At 45.7% G+C, this 14441-nt stretch overlaps 1 protein-coding gene across 1 annotated transcript; it reads right to left on the bottom strand.

Annotated features, from left to right (window-relative positions):
- Window positions 1-374: 374 nt before the first annotated feature.
- Window positions 375-13910, bottom strand: DNAJB11 (DnaJ heat shock protein family (Hsp40) member B11). The gene is made up of 10 exons (XM_075716481.1): window positions 13843-13910; window positions 13561-13717; window positions 9849-9946; window positions 8610-8742; window positions 7526-7668; window positions 6894-6976; window positions 6236-6293; window positions 5557-5668; window positions 4984-5143; window positions 375-702 (listed from the first exon to the last, which is right to left on the bottom strand). Exons 1-10 carry the CDS (start codon window positions 13908-13910, stop codon window positions 638-640), a joined length of 1077 nt encoding a protein of 358 aa, XP_075572596.1. The 3' UTR covers window positions 375-637.
- Window positions 13911-14441: the final 531 nt, after the last annotated feature.

Here is a 14441-nt window from a genome sequence, read left to right as displayed (position 1 = left end):
TTGGGACAAGAGGACTACTTGGTAGTTGAGAGAGTCCAGAGGAACCTTAAGAGACTCTTTTCCCCCTGCTTTTCCCCACAACCATATGTGGGGCCCAACACAGCCTATAAAGGCTCTCCTGCCAGTCCACTCCCAACAGCAGCTGTACTCCTAGCCCAGAAACACAGACTCTGAAGCAATACCACACTCTGGACTCAGAGGGGAAGTGGAGGAAGGGCTGGGATTAAGAAAAACCCAAACCAACAGAAACTCAGAAGAGACTGACACAAAGGACATAAAAAGCAGGAGAAGCTATGAAAATATGTCGAGATGTCAAGATAAGTCACATCAAAATATATTTAAAAACCAGAAATTCCAATCTGCGTGGAATTTAAAACTCCTTTCCCCACCTTTTTTTCCTGCTCAAGGAGTCTTGTTGTTCCAGGATGTGGAACATGATAGGCAGCACCAGTTATGCCCTGAAAAGGGTAGTATTTCCCCCAACTTGTTTGAGCACTTCCATCATTTACAAAGAAAAAGTTATATATACCTCAACAATTGCCCCACCCTCCCTCTCTTCCATTCTACAGTGGGCAGGAGAAGAGACTGCAAACAAATCTGACTTTTCATTTTCAGTTAAGTCCAATTTTTCCACACATCAGTATCCCTGCAATCCATTGTACACCTTCTGCACCGATCCTTGTTTCAACAACTGTTTGAGACCTGCAAGAGAAAGGAAAGTGTTACTGCACAGCACAAACAGGAGGAAGACTGCATTTGCTGCTCCTGCTGCATTTACACATCTGGCTTATAGGCCCCATGATACCAGCCTCTCAAGGCTGAGCCCACGTATCTGAACAATGCAACCGCTAGTACTCTAAGAGCGTCATTTAAAAAAAGAAAAAAAAAAAAAACCCAACCCAGTGGTGCGACAGCTTTACTCCTCCTCCTTCAGCATTCCTACAAGGAGAAACAGGACTGAGGTTAGTGATGCTGTTAACAGCACTTTCATGTGCTCTTGGGACCACACAAGGCCAGTGGTTCCAGGGAGAACGACTCCTCTGCTACAACCTAAAGCCCAGCGTGCCACCTCAAGATCCTCACAGCTCTGAAAGGGATAAAGCTGACTCCCAGAGCTGTTTTGCTGTTGAAGTTGTACTTAAGATGACAAAATTGTTGTCAAGTGCAACAACAAACAACTTGCTGAGTATTTCCAGAGTCTAATTCATCTAGCTCATCTCCCCAGGCTCCCTCTACAGCCCAAGAGAAATCTGCTAACAGCAAGCTTGGGAGGGCTATGTTTGAGGCCACCTGGACTTGCCAGCTACAGAAACCCTCATAGGTAATTAGAAAGCAGAGGTTTTCACACTGGTATGTGGTACCTGGGGACAGTACTGTCCACTAGAAGCAGTCCCTGAAGCCAAGTAAGAGAACCAAACTCATTACTTGGGGGCTTACGTATCCTACTGAAGGCCTGAAGTTTTTTTGAAATGAACTATTTCACAAAGGAGTCTAGATGACTTTTCAAATATCATCTTCCCCACCCCTGAAAGCCCATTCATAAAACATTTTAAAGAACTGACTGCTTTGAGGTCTTGTCAGTATCAAATTCTTACCAGAGCAGGATAAGAGAAGAGTGAGTCAGCCCTTAAAACCATAATAGCTCATCTACTGGGGTCAGTATGTTCAGGGAAAGACTGATAGGTCTCCACTGCTACTTAAAGGGCAAGTCCACACAAAACAGAGGAAGCAGACTGGCAAGAACAGATGTGTCACACTGTTTTTCCAGAGATAATCGGAGGGGACTCCCTCTTTAAAGTCAGCCTGGTCACACACTGCCAGGACTCTCACTGCCCTGGCCACGGGCCCCCTCAGGGCATGGCAGCACCTCTGCTCTGACCAGCACCAGAAATCATTGAGCCTGAGGAGGGGCTGTCAGGACCCAAAACAGAGATGAGAACTCCCCACACTATGGGTAACTTTCAAATAATAATAATAGAAAGCAAACTGCTATAATTCTGCTGCTGTTTTGCAACAAAGCACACAAGCAGCTGGCTTGCACCTCAACATGACAGAAGACAGGATTGCAGTCCTGCCTCAGATCAGCTTGCTCCGCTGCTCCACTGAAGCCAGAGTCATGGTGAAGGGGGGCTGGATGCTTTACATGTTTGTACAACAACTCAGATTAGACTACCTAGAAAACACTGCAGTAGTTGTTAACTTTAAGTGAGGTACATAGGCAGGGAGATGGAGGATCAGTAATTAAATCAACCAATCTACTTGTCCAGAAAAAAACCCCAACCTTTCAGGCATGCAAGTCCTTCTTCAGGAAGTCCAGCTGAAAGAGAGTATGCCTCCCTACAAACCTTGTCCTGCTTGTCTACCCTTCAATCATTCTGGCCGCAAATACTACTGTCCTTTAAGATCAGTGGTTGATGCACAAGGGTCACAGTAGCTCTGTTAAAATGCTGGAAAACTATCCTGGAAGTAGTAACTGGAACCAAGATGGCTCTTTGCTGGGCAAGAACTATTCATGCCTCTTGCTTGCTGCCCAGATAATCCTGAACTCTTCTACATTCAGAAACATCCTCACCAGCAGGGCAAAGTGAACCCCTATGGAGGAGCTGCTAATCATAAGGGATAAATCATTCTCTAGGGGAGTGCAAGGCAAGTTCACTTCCACTCCACAGCCCAAGAAAGCTAAAAGCCACTTCCTAGCTGATGAGTAAGAGGATGTGCCTCCTGGATGTGCAGTTCTTTGAAAGGAAGGACATAGCTGGAGAAAGGTGTGCTCCAGTAACACTGAAAAAAGTGGGATTAGCACCATTCCCATACCTTGTTTCCAGCTAGCTAGCTTTAGGCAGCTGCCTGCTGGCCTGAAGGACATTATTGCATAGGATATTTCAACATATATCTGATGTTCAATCAGGAATTCCAGCCAGGAATCCTGACATTTGGTGCTACTGCACCTCAGGTTTTTTTGGGGGGTTTTTTTGGTTTTTTTTTTTTTTTTTTTAAACTAGAGCCAACTTGGAGATTTTTCCGACACCACCAACAGGTGTCAGGTTACAATACAACCTGGGCACTGCGCTGCCTGCTGTTGCTCTCCGAGTACTCCAGAGGTAAAGCATGGGATCCAGAGCTCCAAAACAGACAATAAACAAGTGTCAGTAGAGATGAACGAGAGATATATCAAAGAGAAAGTCACCTCTGATCAACGGGCAATAAATTCCCTGATGTCACACTGGCAGGAAAGCAAGCATATTATTTCTCTAACTCTAAAGCTTAGACTGACCAGAGTGATGCTCTCAGAGTCAGAGTATCTTCTGACTGCCCCAGGAGCTGTGCATATGGTTATGAGATAAGAAGTTAGGACCACTGCCAACAATAAAAGGGATGTTTTGAATTCTGAAGCCTACAGTCTTCCTCTGAATGTGTACACTGAGCTGCTGCCACACAACATGAATAGACCTATTCTCTCATAAAACTCCTTAAATCACTGGATGTTTGGAGATAATTCTAGCACACAGAAATCCATCTGACTGCCTACCCAGTCACCTTCCCCTGGAAAGAATGGAATTGCTTTAGGAGGCAGTGAAACAGCCAAAGGCCCTGTGCCCGAGCACACTCATGCCAGGACCATCACCTCTCTGTCCCCGGGATATCTGTAAAGGCGTGCAAGTAATTTTGACACTCACAGAGGCTTCTGTCACTGCCCAGTCTTTTCATAAACTGTCAAGAGCAACAGCTGGAAAAACCTCTTGTCTTTTTGAGAGGTGCTGTTGCCTTATGAAGCCTCAAGAAGGGCAGCAGAGCCTGGAATGAGACTTCACACTGATGCAGTCACTGTGCTCTGTAGCCCTCACTGGACACACCACCTTGCAACAAGCAGGAAAGCACAAGTGTCAAAACACAGGGTTCACTCAAAGCATAGCCCAGAGGCACAGACCTCACAGTCCAAACAGCTGCAGAAAGATCCACAGAACATTAGTCAATCCTGGAGCTGCAGCTACCAACCAGGCTCCAAGTGGTAGCTAGCACAGTGTTGTCAACGCAGCAGTAAGTGCTGCAGGGCTGAGCAAAATCCACCTAGGGCTTGGCTTCCCTCTACAAGCTTGAGGAGTCCAGGAAAGCTGACAGAATTCACTAAAAGGGCACCTTCAGAAGAAGAAAGTATGATAGCCCTGACTAGCAGGAAGAAGTTCTGGGGATGGGAATTTTCTGAAGAACTACACTGGTACATGCCAGGAACTTCTTTGCCCCATAGCAAAGAGGATGGAGCCCTCAATGCCTACTCTGATGCCTTGTGCAGAACGGCAGAACCTACCACAGAGGCTGCTAAAGCAAAGAGGAATTTCTAGCTAGGAGTATAGTATTTACCCTCCTATCAATTTTAGGATTTCTACATGGTTCATCAAGTTCCCATTTGAGCACTGAAGCTGAGAAGCAGATCTCTCCTACAAAATATCTGCATTGCACCCTTCTTCCCTATACAGCCACAAAGCACTAAGGGTAGAAGGAGATGCAGAGAGGAACAATCCTTCTGATGCTGCATGACACTCTTTTACCATTGACAGTAGAGTGATTTTTCACAAGTCTTGTCTACAGGAAACTAGAAGCAGGGGCTGAAAAACCACTTGTGATCCCATTCCAGCAGAGGCAAAGCAGACAGAGGCTAAGCCCAGCAAGTCTTTCAGTTCAGACAGATGGCCAGCTACCAGACAAAGCACCTGCAAACTTGCCAAGTGCTATGTCCCAGCAGTGGCACATCCCAGCCTAATCTGGTTCCCTACAACTACAGCAGCAAAGCTCACTTGCTTCAAAGGGAAATGGAAGTTGATCACAGGCCATCAGCCAACTGTGTTATACGCTACAAGGGGCACAGGGAAAGGAGAGCCCCTCCTGACTGCTACAGGCCACTGGTTCAGCTGTGCCAACTTCTTATCAGCTTTGGCGAGAAGTCTGTGCAGCCCGCTGCCATGACAGAACTTTAAAAACACACACCTTCCCGCTGTTCGTTTGTTAATTGCTCTTTGGGGAACTCCACATCAAATGTTATTATTAGTGAGCCTTTGATATTATTGTTATCAAAGTTTGGAAGACCTTCTCCCTTCTTCCACAGTTTGGCCCCAGGTTTTGTAATTTTATCCCGAGCGATATGAACCTGGAAACAAAAGAAATTTCAGAACATTACTAGCATTCTGTGTGTGTACCCCAATACTCCAGTGTACTTTTCCAACATGCTGGAAAGCTTCAACTGATATTGATTCCTTGCCGAAGTCAGTGATATTCAAGGGATCCAGGCACTATTACTGCCAGGACACGTCCCAGAACTAACACCACCCAAGACAGCACACGCAGTAACTGCTGTGACAGCCTGGAAACGAGACCCACACTGAGCACCCCTTGTACAGAGCCTGTTTTGGCTCCATGGGAACTGGTCTGGAAGGCTCCAACACAGGGGACACAGTTATACAACCAGCAGCTGCACAGACCCTGAGCAAGTTAACCCTCAGCACAAGAGGCCTGCTGTTAAATTTTGTCTACACACAGCAAGAAGGCAAACCGTTGCCTCACCTTGTGCCCATCCAAGTGGGCAATATCCATTTCAAAGCCTGTAAGTGCCTCAACCAGCGAGATTGTCACATTTGTATACAAGTCGTCTCCTCTTCTTTCAAACACTGGGTGCCTGTGGAAATAAAACACATTAGAACTTTTCTCCTTCCCCATAGGGGAAATAGGTTCCTCCCCTCTGTTTGTGAGCTTGGAGAATTTGCAAATCAGAGAGGAAGTGAAGAAAAAATGAAACTTAGCTTCATTTTCCTGTGAGAGGTATGTACTACTAAATAACCTTTCTATTTCTAGGGCAATGAGTGGTGAGGTGTGTCAAGAAGTTGTGAGTCACACAACACTTTTCTTAGTAGTGCATTTCCTTACAACAGGGAGATAGCATGTTTATGGAAAAAGAGAGATATTTCATGTGATTCACACAGGAGCTATTAATGCATGGCAGAATTCAAGCCAAACAAAATAAAAGTGGAATTATCACAGCATCTTAACAGTGATGAATCCAGCTACTCTAGCATCATCAGGGTTGAACATCCTGCACAGCCCTGCATACCACACCCCTTGCTGCACCAACTCTGCTGAAGGGCAAGCTACATGCCAGCCAAGTGGGCAACACTGGCCAGAAAATTGTTTGCAAGCTTCCTTTATAGCAACCAGAAAGAGTGGTCTACCTAGGCCAGTTACTTACTTAAGAACTTTTATTCGGAAGCGCAAATCACCTGGCTCCCCATCCACATGGGGTTCACCTGTGAAAAAGAAAAGCTCTGTTTAAAGGAGATAGTTAGTAACAACTGAAGAAACAAGTGGCTTATTAAACACAACAGAGATTTGCAGCTCACATGTTAAAGGAAAAAAAACAACCAGTTGATCTTTACACGACTAAAACCCTGCTTACACATATCTGTTATTAAAGAGCCTAGGACTTTCCGAGTATTGCCTCAATGAGCTCATACCTCTCTGCTGTTCTGAAAGACTTGCCTGCATGTTAATGATGTCCTTTACTTGTTGAAGGACTTCTTGGGCAGAGGGGATTCCCTCACATACTCAAGCCTGGAACAGATGCTCCTACTCAAAAGTTCCAAAACATCAGATTTAGAGCTTTTTTTTCTTTTTGTGTATTTCCCCAGTACTAGCAAAGGGAGTGAAACTCAGAGCATTATCCAGACTTAGCAAAGAGTATGCTCCTGGATTTCAGCAGCATGCAGTGGACACAGCACTTAAAACCACATGTGCTGATCAGTTACCCAAAGCAGGGCTTGGACACTTTCACTGCCATGAAGACAGCCTTGCATCACAGAAAAGGAGCAAGTCAAAGCTGAGCAGCAGGGCAGCGCCCATATACATACCTTCACCAATGAAGGGATACTCCATACCATCCCTCACACCTGGCTCTATCTCCACTTCTAGTGTTCGCTCCTCATTCACAAGCCTGCAAAGGGGAAGAGCAAGCAAGCAATAAGTTTTCAACAGTAGGTGGTAGCACCTACTTATGTTACTGGTATATTGACAACACCCCCACAAGTTAACACATACTCTCTCCTTGCTCATATCTAAAACTGGAGGCAAGTGCTGCCTTTGTGTGCTGATACTCATCTAGTAGAGAAGGCAAAGTTAAGCTCCTAAATGCACAGTCAGCATCTGGATGTACGACTACAACGCCAGAATTCCATGTCTATTCCCAGCTGGAAACTGCAGGCCTCCCTGACTTTGTTTATTCAGATTTACTTATGGAACTTCCACTGCAGCATGACTCATTGTTCAAGGAATAAGAGGCTGAAAAAGCAAATTGTGGAGCTCTACATCTAATAGAGGTGGCCATCTCTACTATAAGAATAAAGACTGGCTCCTTGGAAATGAGAAACATATGCTAAGTTTTTCCAAATTCCCCAGGTCTTACTGGTAGTACAGGCACTTTCCTCCATCTAGTGGCAGGTTTTGAATAAACATTCACAGAGCAGTAAACAGCACCAAAACTCACTTGACATTCGGACATTCATCACAAACAACTTCTTGAGTCATCTGGAAACGTCCAGGACCCAACTGGGTGGTCCTCATCTCCTGCCGGCAATTGCATTTCCGTTTGCCAGGTGCCTGTCTTGCCACTGGCTTGTTCCTGACAACCTGCGTGAGAGAGGAAGAGGTTAGCACCAGCACAGGCCAGCACTCCTGGGTCTCCACAAGGGTCTGGATTTCTCAAGCAGCCTGAACACAGTTTGTGTGGGGTTTTTTTGGTTTTTTTTTTGTGCCTTCACAGCAGCTCTACACACCCTTGGTGAAACATGCCTGATAAATTTTCACCTTACACCTCTTGCTGTCCACACATTAAATACCAGGATATCAGAAAAAAAATGTCTGGCACCATTATCACCATTTTCTTTCTTTTTCTGGCAGACTAGGATGAAACATCCAACACCTTTGGTTATGATAGCTTCCTCATTCTACATACTGTGCAAAATTATTCAGAGTTCCCCATCTACCCAGACACTCACAGACTCAATCAATGCAAATTCTAATGTGCATAATAGCAGGGACTGTCAGCACCAGAAATGTAGCTTGCTTTAAAAAAAAAAAATTAAAAAGGCCACCATACATTTGCCAAGTATGTAATCCAGAAATTTGCAGTGGCATGTTTGGCCACATAAAGAGACTATGAAAAAATCATCAACATGGTTTTGCAAGAATTGCAAAATTAATTTGAGGCTTATGAATGGGTCCTCAAATATCACTAAATTCTAGAGAGAGACCACTTACACCTTTTCCAGCTGGGCTACTGCAAAAAGCTACAGCTAGTCACTAACAGCCAATAAACTATTATCAAAAGAAGCATCCCTTTATAGAGAAATTACCAGATGGCAAAGATGAATAAATGCATTGTGTCTTCAGTTAACTACTAGCAAACAGCATTACAACATCCTCCACTGTCACTGCCAGATACTGAGAAAATGAGCATTTATATTAGTTCTGTTCTTTGGGAGAAGACACCATTCTGAGTAGAGGCCAGGCCAGGCATCTCAAACCTGAGAACACACTGGAAAGACTGAGAGCCAAGCAGTCAAACTTACTTCTACGAAGTTTCCTGAATACACCTCCTCCAGTGTAACCTCCAAGTCCACGATGATGTCACTTCCTCGGGGAATGTTCCTGTCTTGTTGGCGAGGATTACCTCCAAACATGAATCCAAAGTCCCCAAAGAAGCTGGAGTAAAGCACATCAGTTAGTTCAGGAAGGAATTCTGATCAAACGAGGCTTTGATGAAGAGAGCCACGCAAGGCAGCAGCAATATGCTGCTTGGCAAATGCTTCTAGCCCCCTAGAGAACAGTCTCCTCACAGTACAAAAAGCACTGCAGTAAATCCAGATACCTCTTTTTGCTCTTCCAGGACACAAGCTAATGCCTTCAAACAAAGCAGTCACTTTGGAAGAGTTTTCTGTGCTAAAGAGAACAAGTTTTAGAGCAGGAGTTGAATGCCAACACCTCAAAATCTGACTAAAAATCTGAAGTCCTCTCCATACTGCACTGCTGCTCAGCTGCCATCACCAAAAGGTGCAAACTGAGTATAATTCCATCTCTGGTACTGCAAGCCAATGCTAGCAGGTTGGTTTTCAACAGTTTGAGGACAAGGGGGATAGGAAAAAACTTCTTAGCAAGTCTGCATATTTTTCCTCAAAGCAGACCCACAGACGGTGCAAGTTCTCACCCAGAAGGATCACACAAGATGAGCAACTTCAGGAATTGTTCTATCAAATTTGTGCCTAGCAGAACCAAAGGGGCCTTAAACAGAAAATCAGCTCCTGCCTGAGCAACATGCAAGTGCCTTCAGATTTTAATGATCCAAATTCTACAGTTGCTCCAAAAAGTAGTGTAAGTCACTACAGCATTACTTTGCAAAAGAAAAAGTAACTCCCAAAGCACACACATGGTCTGTGACAACAGGTTAAACATCAATCACATACTGGATAACACAAGAAGTTCCTACACGTTTAATGAAGCACCTTACAAATCACCCACGCTGGCAATACAACTTGCCAAGTAAGCAAGCGCTGCCCATGTGGGAAGACGCCACTCGTTCCTACCCACTGCTCTTGAAGCAAGGACTGATGCAAGACAGACTACTGAAAACTGCACATGGGATAACCACTGTAAATGCATTTCTTCAAATTAGCAACTGTCACTTCAGATCAGTGCCTCCTGAGTGGCTAAAACACCTTAATATAGAATTTGTCCACATCAAACCTGTGCACAAGCATCACAAAATTAGAGCACCAACTGTAGCATAGCCTGAAATTGCAAAATCTCCTTACTGTGAGAAGATGTCTCCATGTGAGCTCTGGTGCCCATCCTTCAATCCCTCCTCACCATATGCATCATACTGCTTCCTCTTCTCCTCATCCGACAGCACCTGGCAAAGGGATGGCAGGCCGACAAGACATTCACCCAGAGATCAGCTGGGTTATTTAAACACAGCTCTGAGCAGAATCTCACTAGTACTCTTAACTGGGAGACAAGCAGCAATGCTTTACATTACAGAAGCACTGGCTAGAACTTGCTTGTTGTGCTGCACTAGAAAAGTTAAACATTTACCAGATAAACTTATAAAAAGTACAGTTAGTTTATTAAAACAGCAGAAGCAACAAAGGAAAATATAAATAATACTGACTTTATCTTAAGGATTAAAAAAAAAAAATCAGGATGAATAATTCAAATCAGTTCCTACAAAGCAAGACACACTGAAAATCCACATAATACCAAATCAGTTTCTCAGTTTGTTCTTCAGGCACACAGAATATGTATTTCTCTGGCTACTATTTAATAACAATTAGCAACAATGGCAAGTTTGCTTACCAAGTTGAACCTGCCAAATATGGTAACTCAGCACCAGTGTGAATGCTGGCCCTCATTCCTAAGGGCAGCAAAAGTTAGAAGTAACTTCAGTACTGAAGCAGAATAACACATCCCAACACACATGACTTTCAAGACTGTAAAGCTCCAGTTTTAATTCCTAAGTATTGATCTTTGCCCTTTCCTCCCCCAGAGATCCAGAAATTTCTGGTCACATTTAGTCTTCCTTCCCCTGCCTCCCCTGTTGATCTATTTTGGAAGGTTAAAATTGCCAGGTTAGCTTTCAGAGGCTACAGAGGAGTGAAAACAGGTGGAGAAGCAACTAAACAGGTGGAGAAGCTGATGAAGCAATGAAAACTAGCCTGAAATTGTAACCAATGATAAATGCTAGCAACAGGGGAAAAAAACCCAACAGTGACTTTACCAGCTTCATCTAGTAGGTAAGAGTTCAATTCTCCCTTTGTCACTTCAGATTTTGCATTAAAACACACATTTCCTAAAACTGGAATAAGCTTTCCATTTTGTGATCTGTTGGTGTCAGAGCAAAATCCTGCTGGTAGAGTACTGCACAGCACAGACAACACCACAAGCAATAAGAAAGGAATTAAGAACACAAAATATTTGCCCTTCCAGTCATTTTGCTTCTTTCTGCAGGCTGCTGGAGAACACAACTCCAAGAACATAATTTCAAGTACTGTGAAGAGAGTTCTTGTTTGTTACGTTAGGTTGCCTTGAAAGCAAAGCAACTACAGTGGATAAGCTTAGGAAAAAAAAAAACCCAAACCCATGCAAACTCCACCCCCAAACCATCCTGAGACTAATGACTATAGGTAGAGGAGTCTCGGTTCCCTCACATGGGATCAGTCTCCTTTCTAGTCAAAACAACTGTGTTCGGACCACACAGCTGCAGGGTGGAAATCACTTAGGCTGTTAAAATGAAAGACACCAAGTAGTTTAATTAACCTACTTTCCAATTTTTCTGAAGACTTTACTATACATAGTCAGCTAGCCAAACCCTGAGCAGTGGTACCACTGTTAGTGGTTAGTAGTGGTTAGCAACAGAGGCTGTTGCTTTATGGCAAAAAGCATCCAGGTTTAGGTTATAAGGGAAATATAATTCTAGCTCTCTTTTGCCCAAAACAATCAAATTGACACACTGCATCTCATAGCTAGTTTAGTAGAGGAATTTGCAAGCTGTACTGCCTAAACAAAGAGACAAAGACCTTGCAGGATATCAAAACGTTACTTTTTCCAGACCTATTTTAAAAACCACGTATGTCAATACTGGATTTCAATATTCTGATGCATATCTCTTCAGCAAGAAGCGCATGAATGAAGACTTTGAAGGGAGGTTTCCTAGTTTAGTTTTCACCAGCACCCAATGAGAGCATGTTTCATTTGTACTGTCTGTGTTAGCACTAGAACTCCACACTTTATGTTGAACAAGGACACTGTTGTGTTACAATAATACCCTGGTTAGGGGGAAGCAGACTCAGTCACTGCTCATAAAAGTTAATATTCAACTACTCCTGCCACCACATCCCCTGCTGATTTAATTTTACAACCATTTTCTTCCCAACATTTTTAATAGAAAGAGTACTCTCAACTGTTACTATGGTAAAGACTTAAATAAACTGGGACTCGGGGAAGAGGTAGAGAAATGCTTCCCACACATAAGGTACTGTCAAATGTGACAAGATCCCAACTCACAGAAACAAGAAACTCACAGCTTCGAAGTAAGCCACATGCATCAATCTTCAGACGCTGCAAATAACAGGTAAGAAACACTTTTTTCCCCAAAAAAAAGTTATTTACATTCACTGATTTCCCTATGAGAGTTCAGGCAATTTATTTAAGAATAGATAAGTATGTACTAAAAAGAGGTCCCAGTTCTGATTAAAAAATAATGTGGTTTTTTTTCTGACCAAAGAGGAATGCGTTCAAGCTGCTTCTCTCTTTCTTACTCATTTTATATTTGCATATCTGAAGAGCAGAGGAGCATCAGGGATGGAGGCAGGAGCCACACTACAGCTGCAGGCTGAGCAGCACCACTGGACTGCAGCGGGAATGCAAACACTTTCCTTCTGAAGTTCAACTCCTCAAAGAGCACACAAACCTCCCACCCAAAACAGCCCACCAGTGCAGGCAAGCTCCTGGTGGAACCACTGCTACAAATTCTTGCTGGTCAACACCATCTTCCCTCAGGGGCCCTCTGCTCCATGGGGTACAGCAGGAACAGATGGAAACCAACAGTGACAGAAGAGAGACAAAAAGGACAGAGAATGTGCAAAAAACAGATCCCATCACGCTGCCTAAAACGCATTAACACATATGTACATGGCACAGAAAATAGCCTTTGACTTAAAAGGCTTGACTAAACCTATACGCAATTTATATAACGCACTGTGCTTTTAGTGTCAGGTATCATTTGTATACTACTATATTATCATGGAAATAACAGGAATCCTCATGCATATGTGACTTAACACTTACTTTCCTCACCTTAATGCCTTCTAAAAGGCAAGCCAATAACCTTTCATCTCCTATCAGCTCAGACTTACAGCCAGGCCCTATACATACACACACTTGCTCCTGCGCCAATACTTACAGTTGATGCAACTCTATTTCTTCCTCAAAGAATTATTAATAAATACCAAACAACTTTAACTTGCTGCCTTCACTTTCTCCTGTTTAAGTGAACTAAGGTCTTTTATTGTCCTCTGATGCTCTGACAAAAGCAGCTCTCTAATCAGCCTCTCTACCTTTGTTCTTTTATTTAGTAGAATGTCTGAAATTCAGTATAGTAATGAGGGAGGAGGGACTGCACTTGTGCCTCAAAGAAGGACCTTTACACTTCCTAGAAGCCCTCCTTTCTTGTTCCCCCAAGTCTTACAGGATGAAGCCTCATGAGACAACTTGTTGGCCAAGCTCAGCTTCACATGCTTGGCACCTTCTACCATGAACCCCATCTACCCTCTACAGTCTGAAAAGGGCTGGGAGGACTTAAAGTTCTCCGAGTTCCTTACAACAGGCTGCACAACTTCACCCCTACCTTTTCCCAGCAGCCACACCAGGTCTCGCTACACCCTGCCCTGCACCGCAGGTAGTGGTGCCGCTCAGCGGCGCCCACGGACGGATGCGGGGCACCGGGGAGCCCGCGGCCCCCGGCCTCACCTCGTAGGCAGCCCCCAGGTCCTGGAACTTCTCCTGCGCCCGGGGGTCGTCGGGGTTCCTGTCGGGATGGAGCTGCAGCGCCAGTTTCCGGTAGGCCTTCTTGATGTCCTTGATGGAGGCGCCACGGGACACCCCCAGGATCTTGTAGAAGTCCCTCCTGCCGGGAGAGAGGAAGAGGGGAAGGGAGCGGGGCCCCGTCAGCGCCGCGGCCGCCGAGCCAGGGAGAGGCAAGGCCCAGCGCTGATGCGGGGGGACAGAGGCCCGGTGGCGCGGCGCACTCACCCGGCAGCGGCCATCCCGCAGAGGCAGAGCAGCAGGAGGCAGAGGCGGCCGAGCCAGCCGGGGGCCATGGCGCAGCGGCCGGGCCTGCCCGGGGGGCGGCGGGGAGAGGGAGCAGCGCTCTCCGGGCGGGTCCGCAGCGCCGCAGCCGCCCGCCCCGGCCCGGCCACCATTAGACGTGAAACGGAGCCCGGGGACGGCCGCCGGCCAATGGGAGCGCGGCGCAGCCCCGCGCGCTGCATGCCGCTGGCCTATCGGCTGAGCACACTTCACCACCGGCTTGAAGGCGCCGGCCAATCGCCTGCCAGGACGTCAGCTTTGAGCTCGCCGGTCCAATCACGGCTCAATGCGTCACGCCGCGCCCTTCCCTATCGCCGCTCCAGGCTGCATAGCGGCCGCCCAGCGGCAGCCAGTCAGAGGGTGCGTCGTTTATTCCCGCCTCCGCGCTGGCTCGAGCAATCGAAACTGGCTCCTCGGGGAAAGGGGGACCTGCCCGGCCCAGGCGGAGTCCTCCACGCTGTGAGGGAAGGGCCGTCTCGTTGGTCTGCGCGGCCACCGCTCTGCGCGGCGCGTTGGCGGGCACCGGAAGCAGACGGCGGTCG

The sequence above is a fragment of the Pelecanus crispus genome, chromosome 9 (genome assembly GCF_030463565.1).
Source record: "Pelecanus crispus isolate bPelCri1 chromosome 9, bPelCri1.pri, whole genome shotgun sequence".
Taxonomy (NCBI): Eukaryota; Metazoa; Chordata; class Aves; order Pelecaniformes; family Pelecanidae; genus Pelecanus; species Pelecanus crispus.
Note: the sequence above shows the minus strand (reverse complement) of the source record. Positions and strands in the feature narration are given on the sequence as shown.

Bases quoted from the DNA above. Each gene is read 5' to 3' on its own strand.
- DNAJB11 (XM_075716481.1), bottom strand. From the start codon at position 13,910: ATGGCCCCCGGCTGGCTCGGCCGCCTCTGCCTCCTGCTGCTCTGCCTC. The intron at 6,977-7,525 runs GTGAGTTTTGGT...TCCCCTTTGCAG, and splicing joins GATGAATGTCCGAATGTCAA to GCTTGTGAATGAGGAGCGAA. The intron at 5,144-5,556 runs GTGAGGCAACGG...TTTTGTTTCCAG, and splicing joins CCCACTTGGATGGGCACAAG to GTTCATATCGCTCGGGATAA.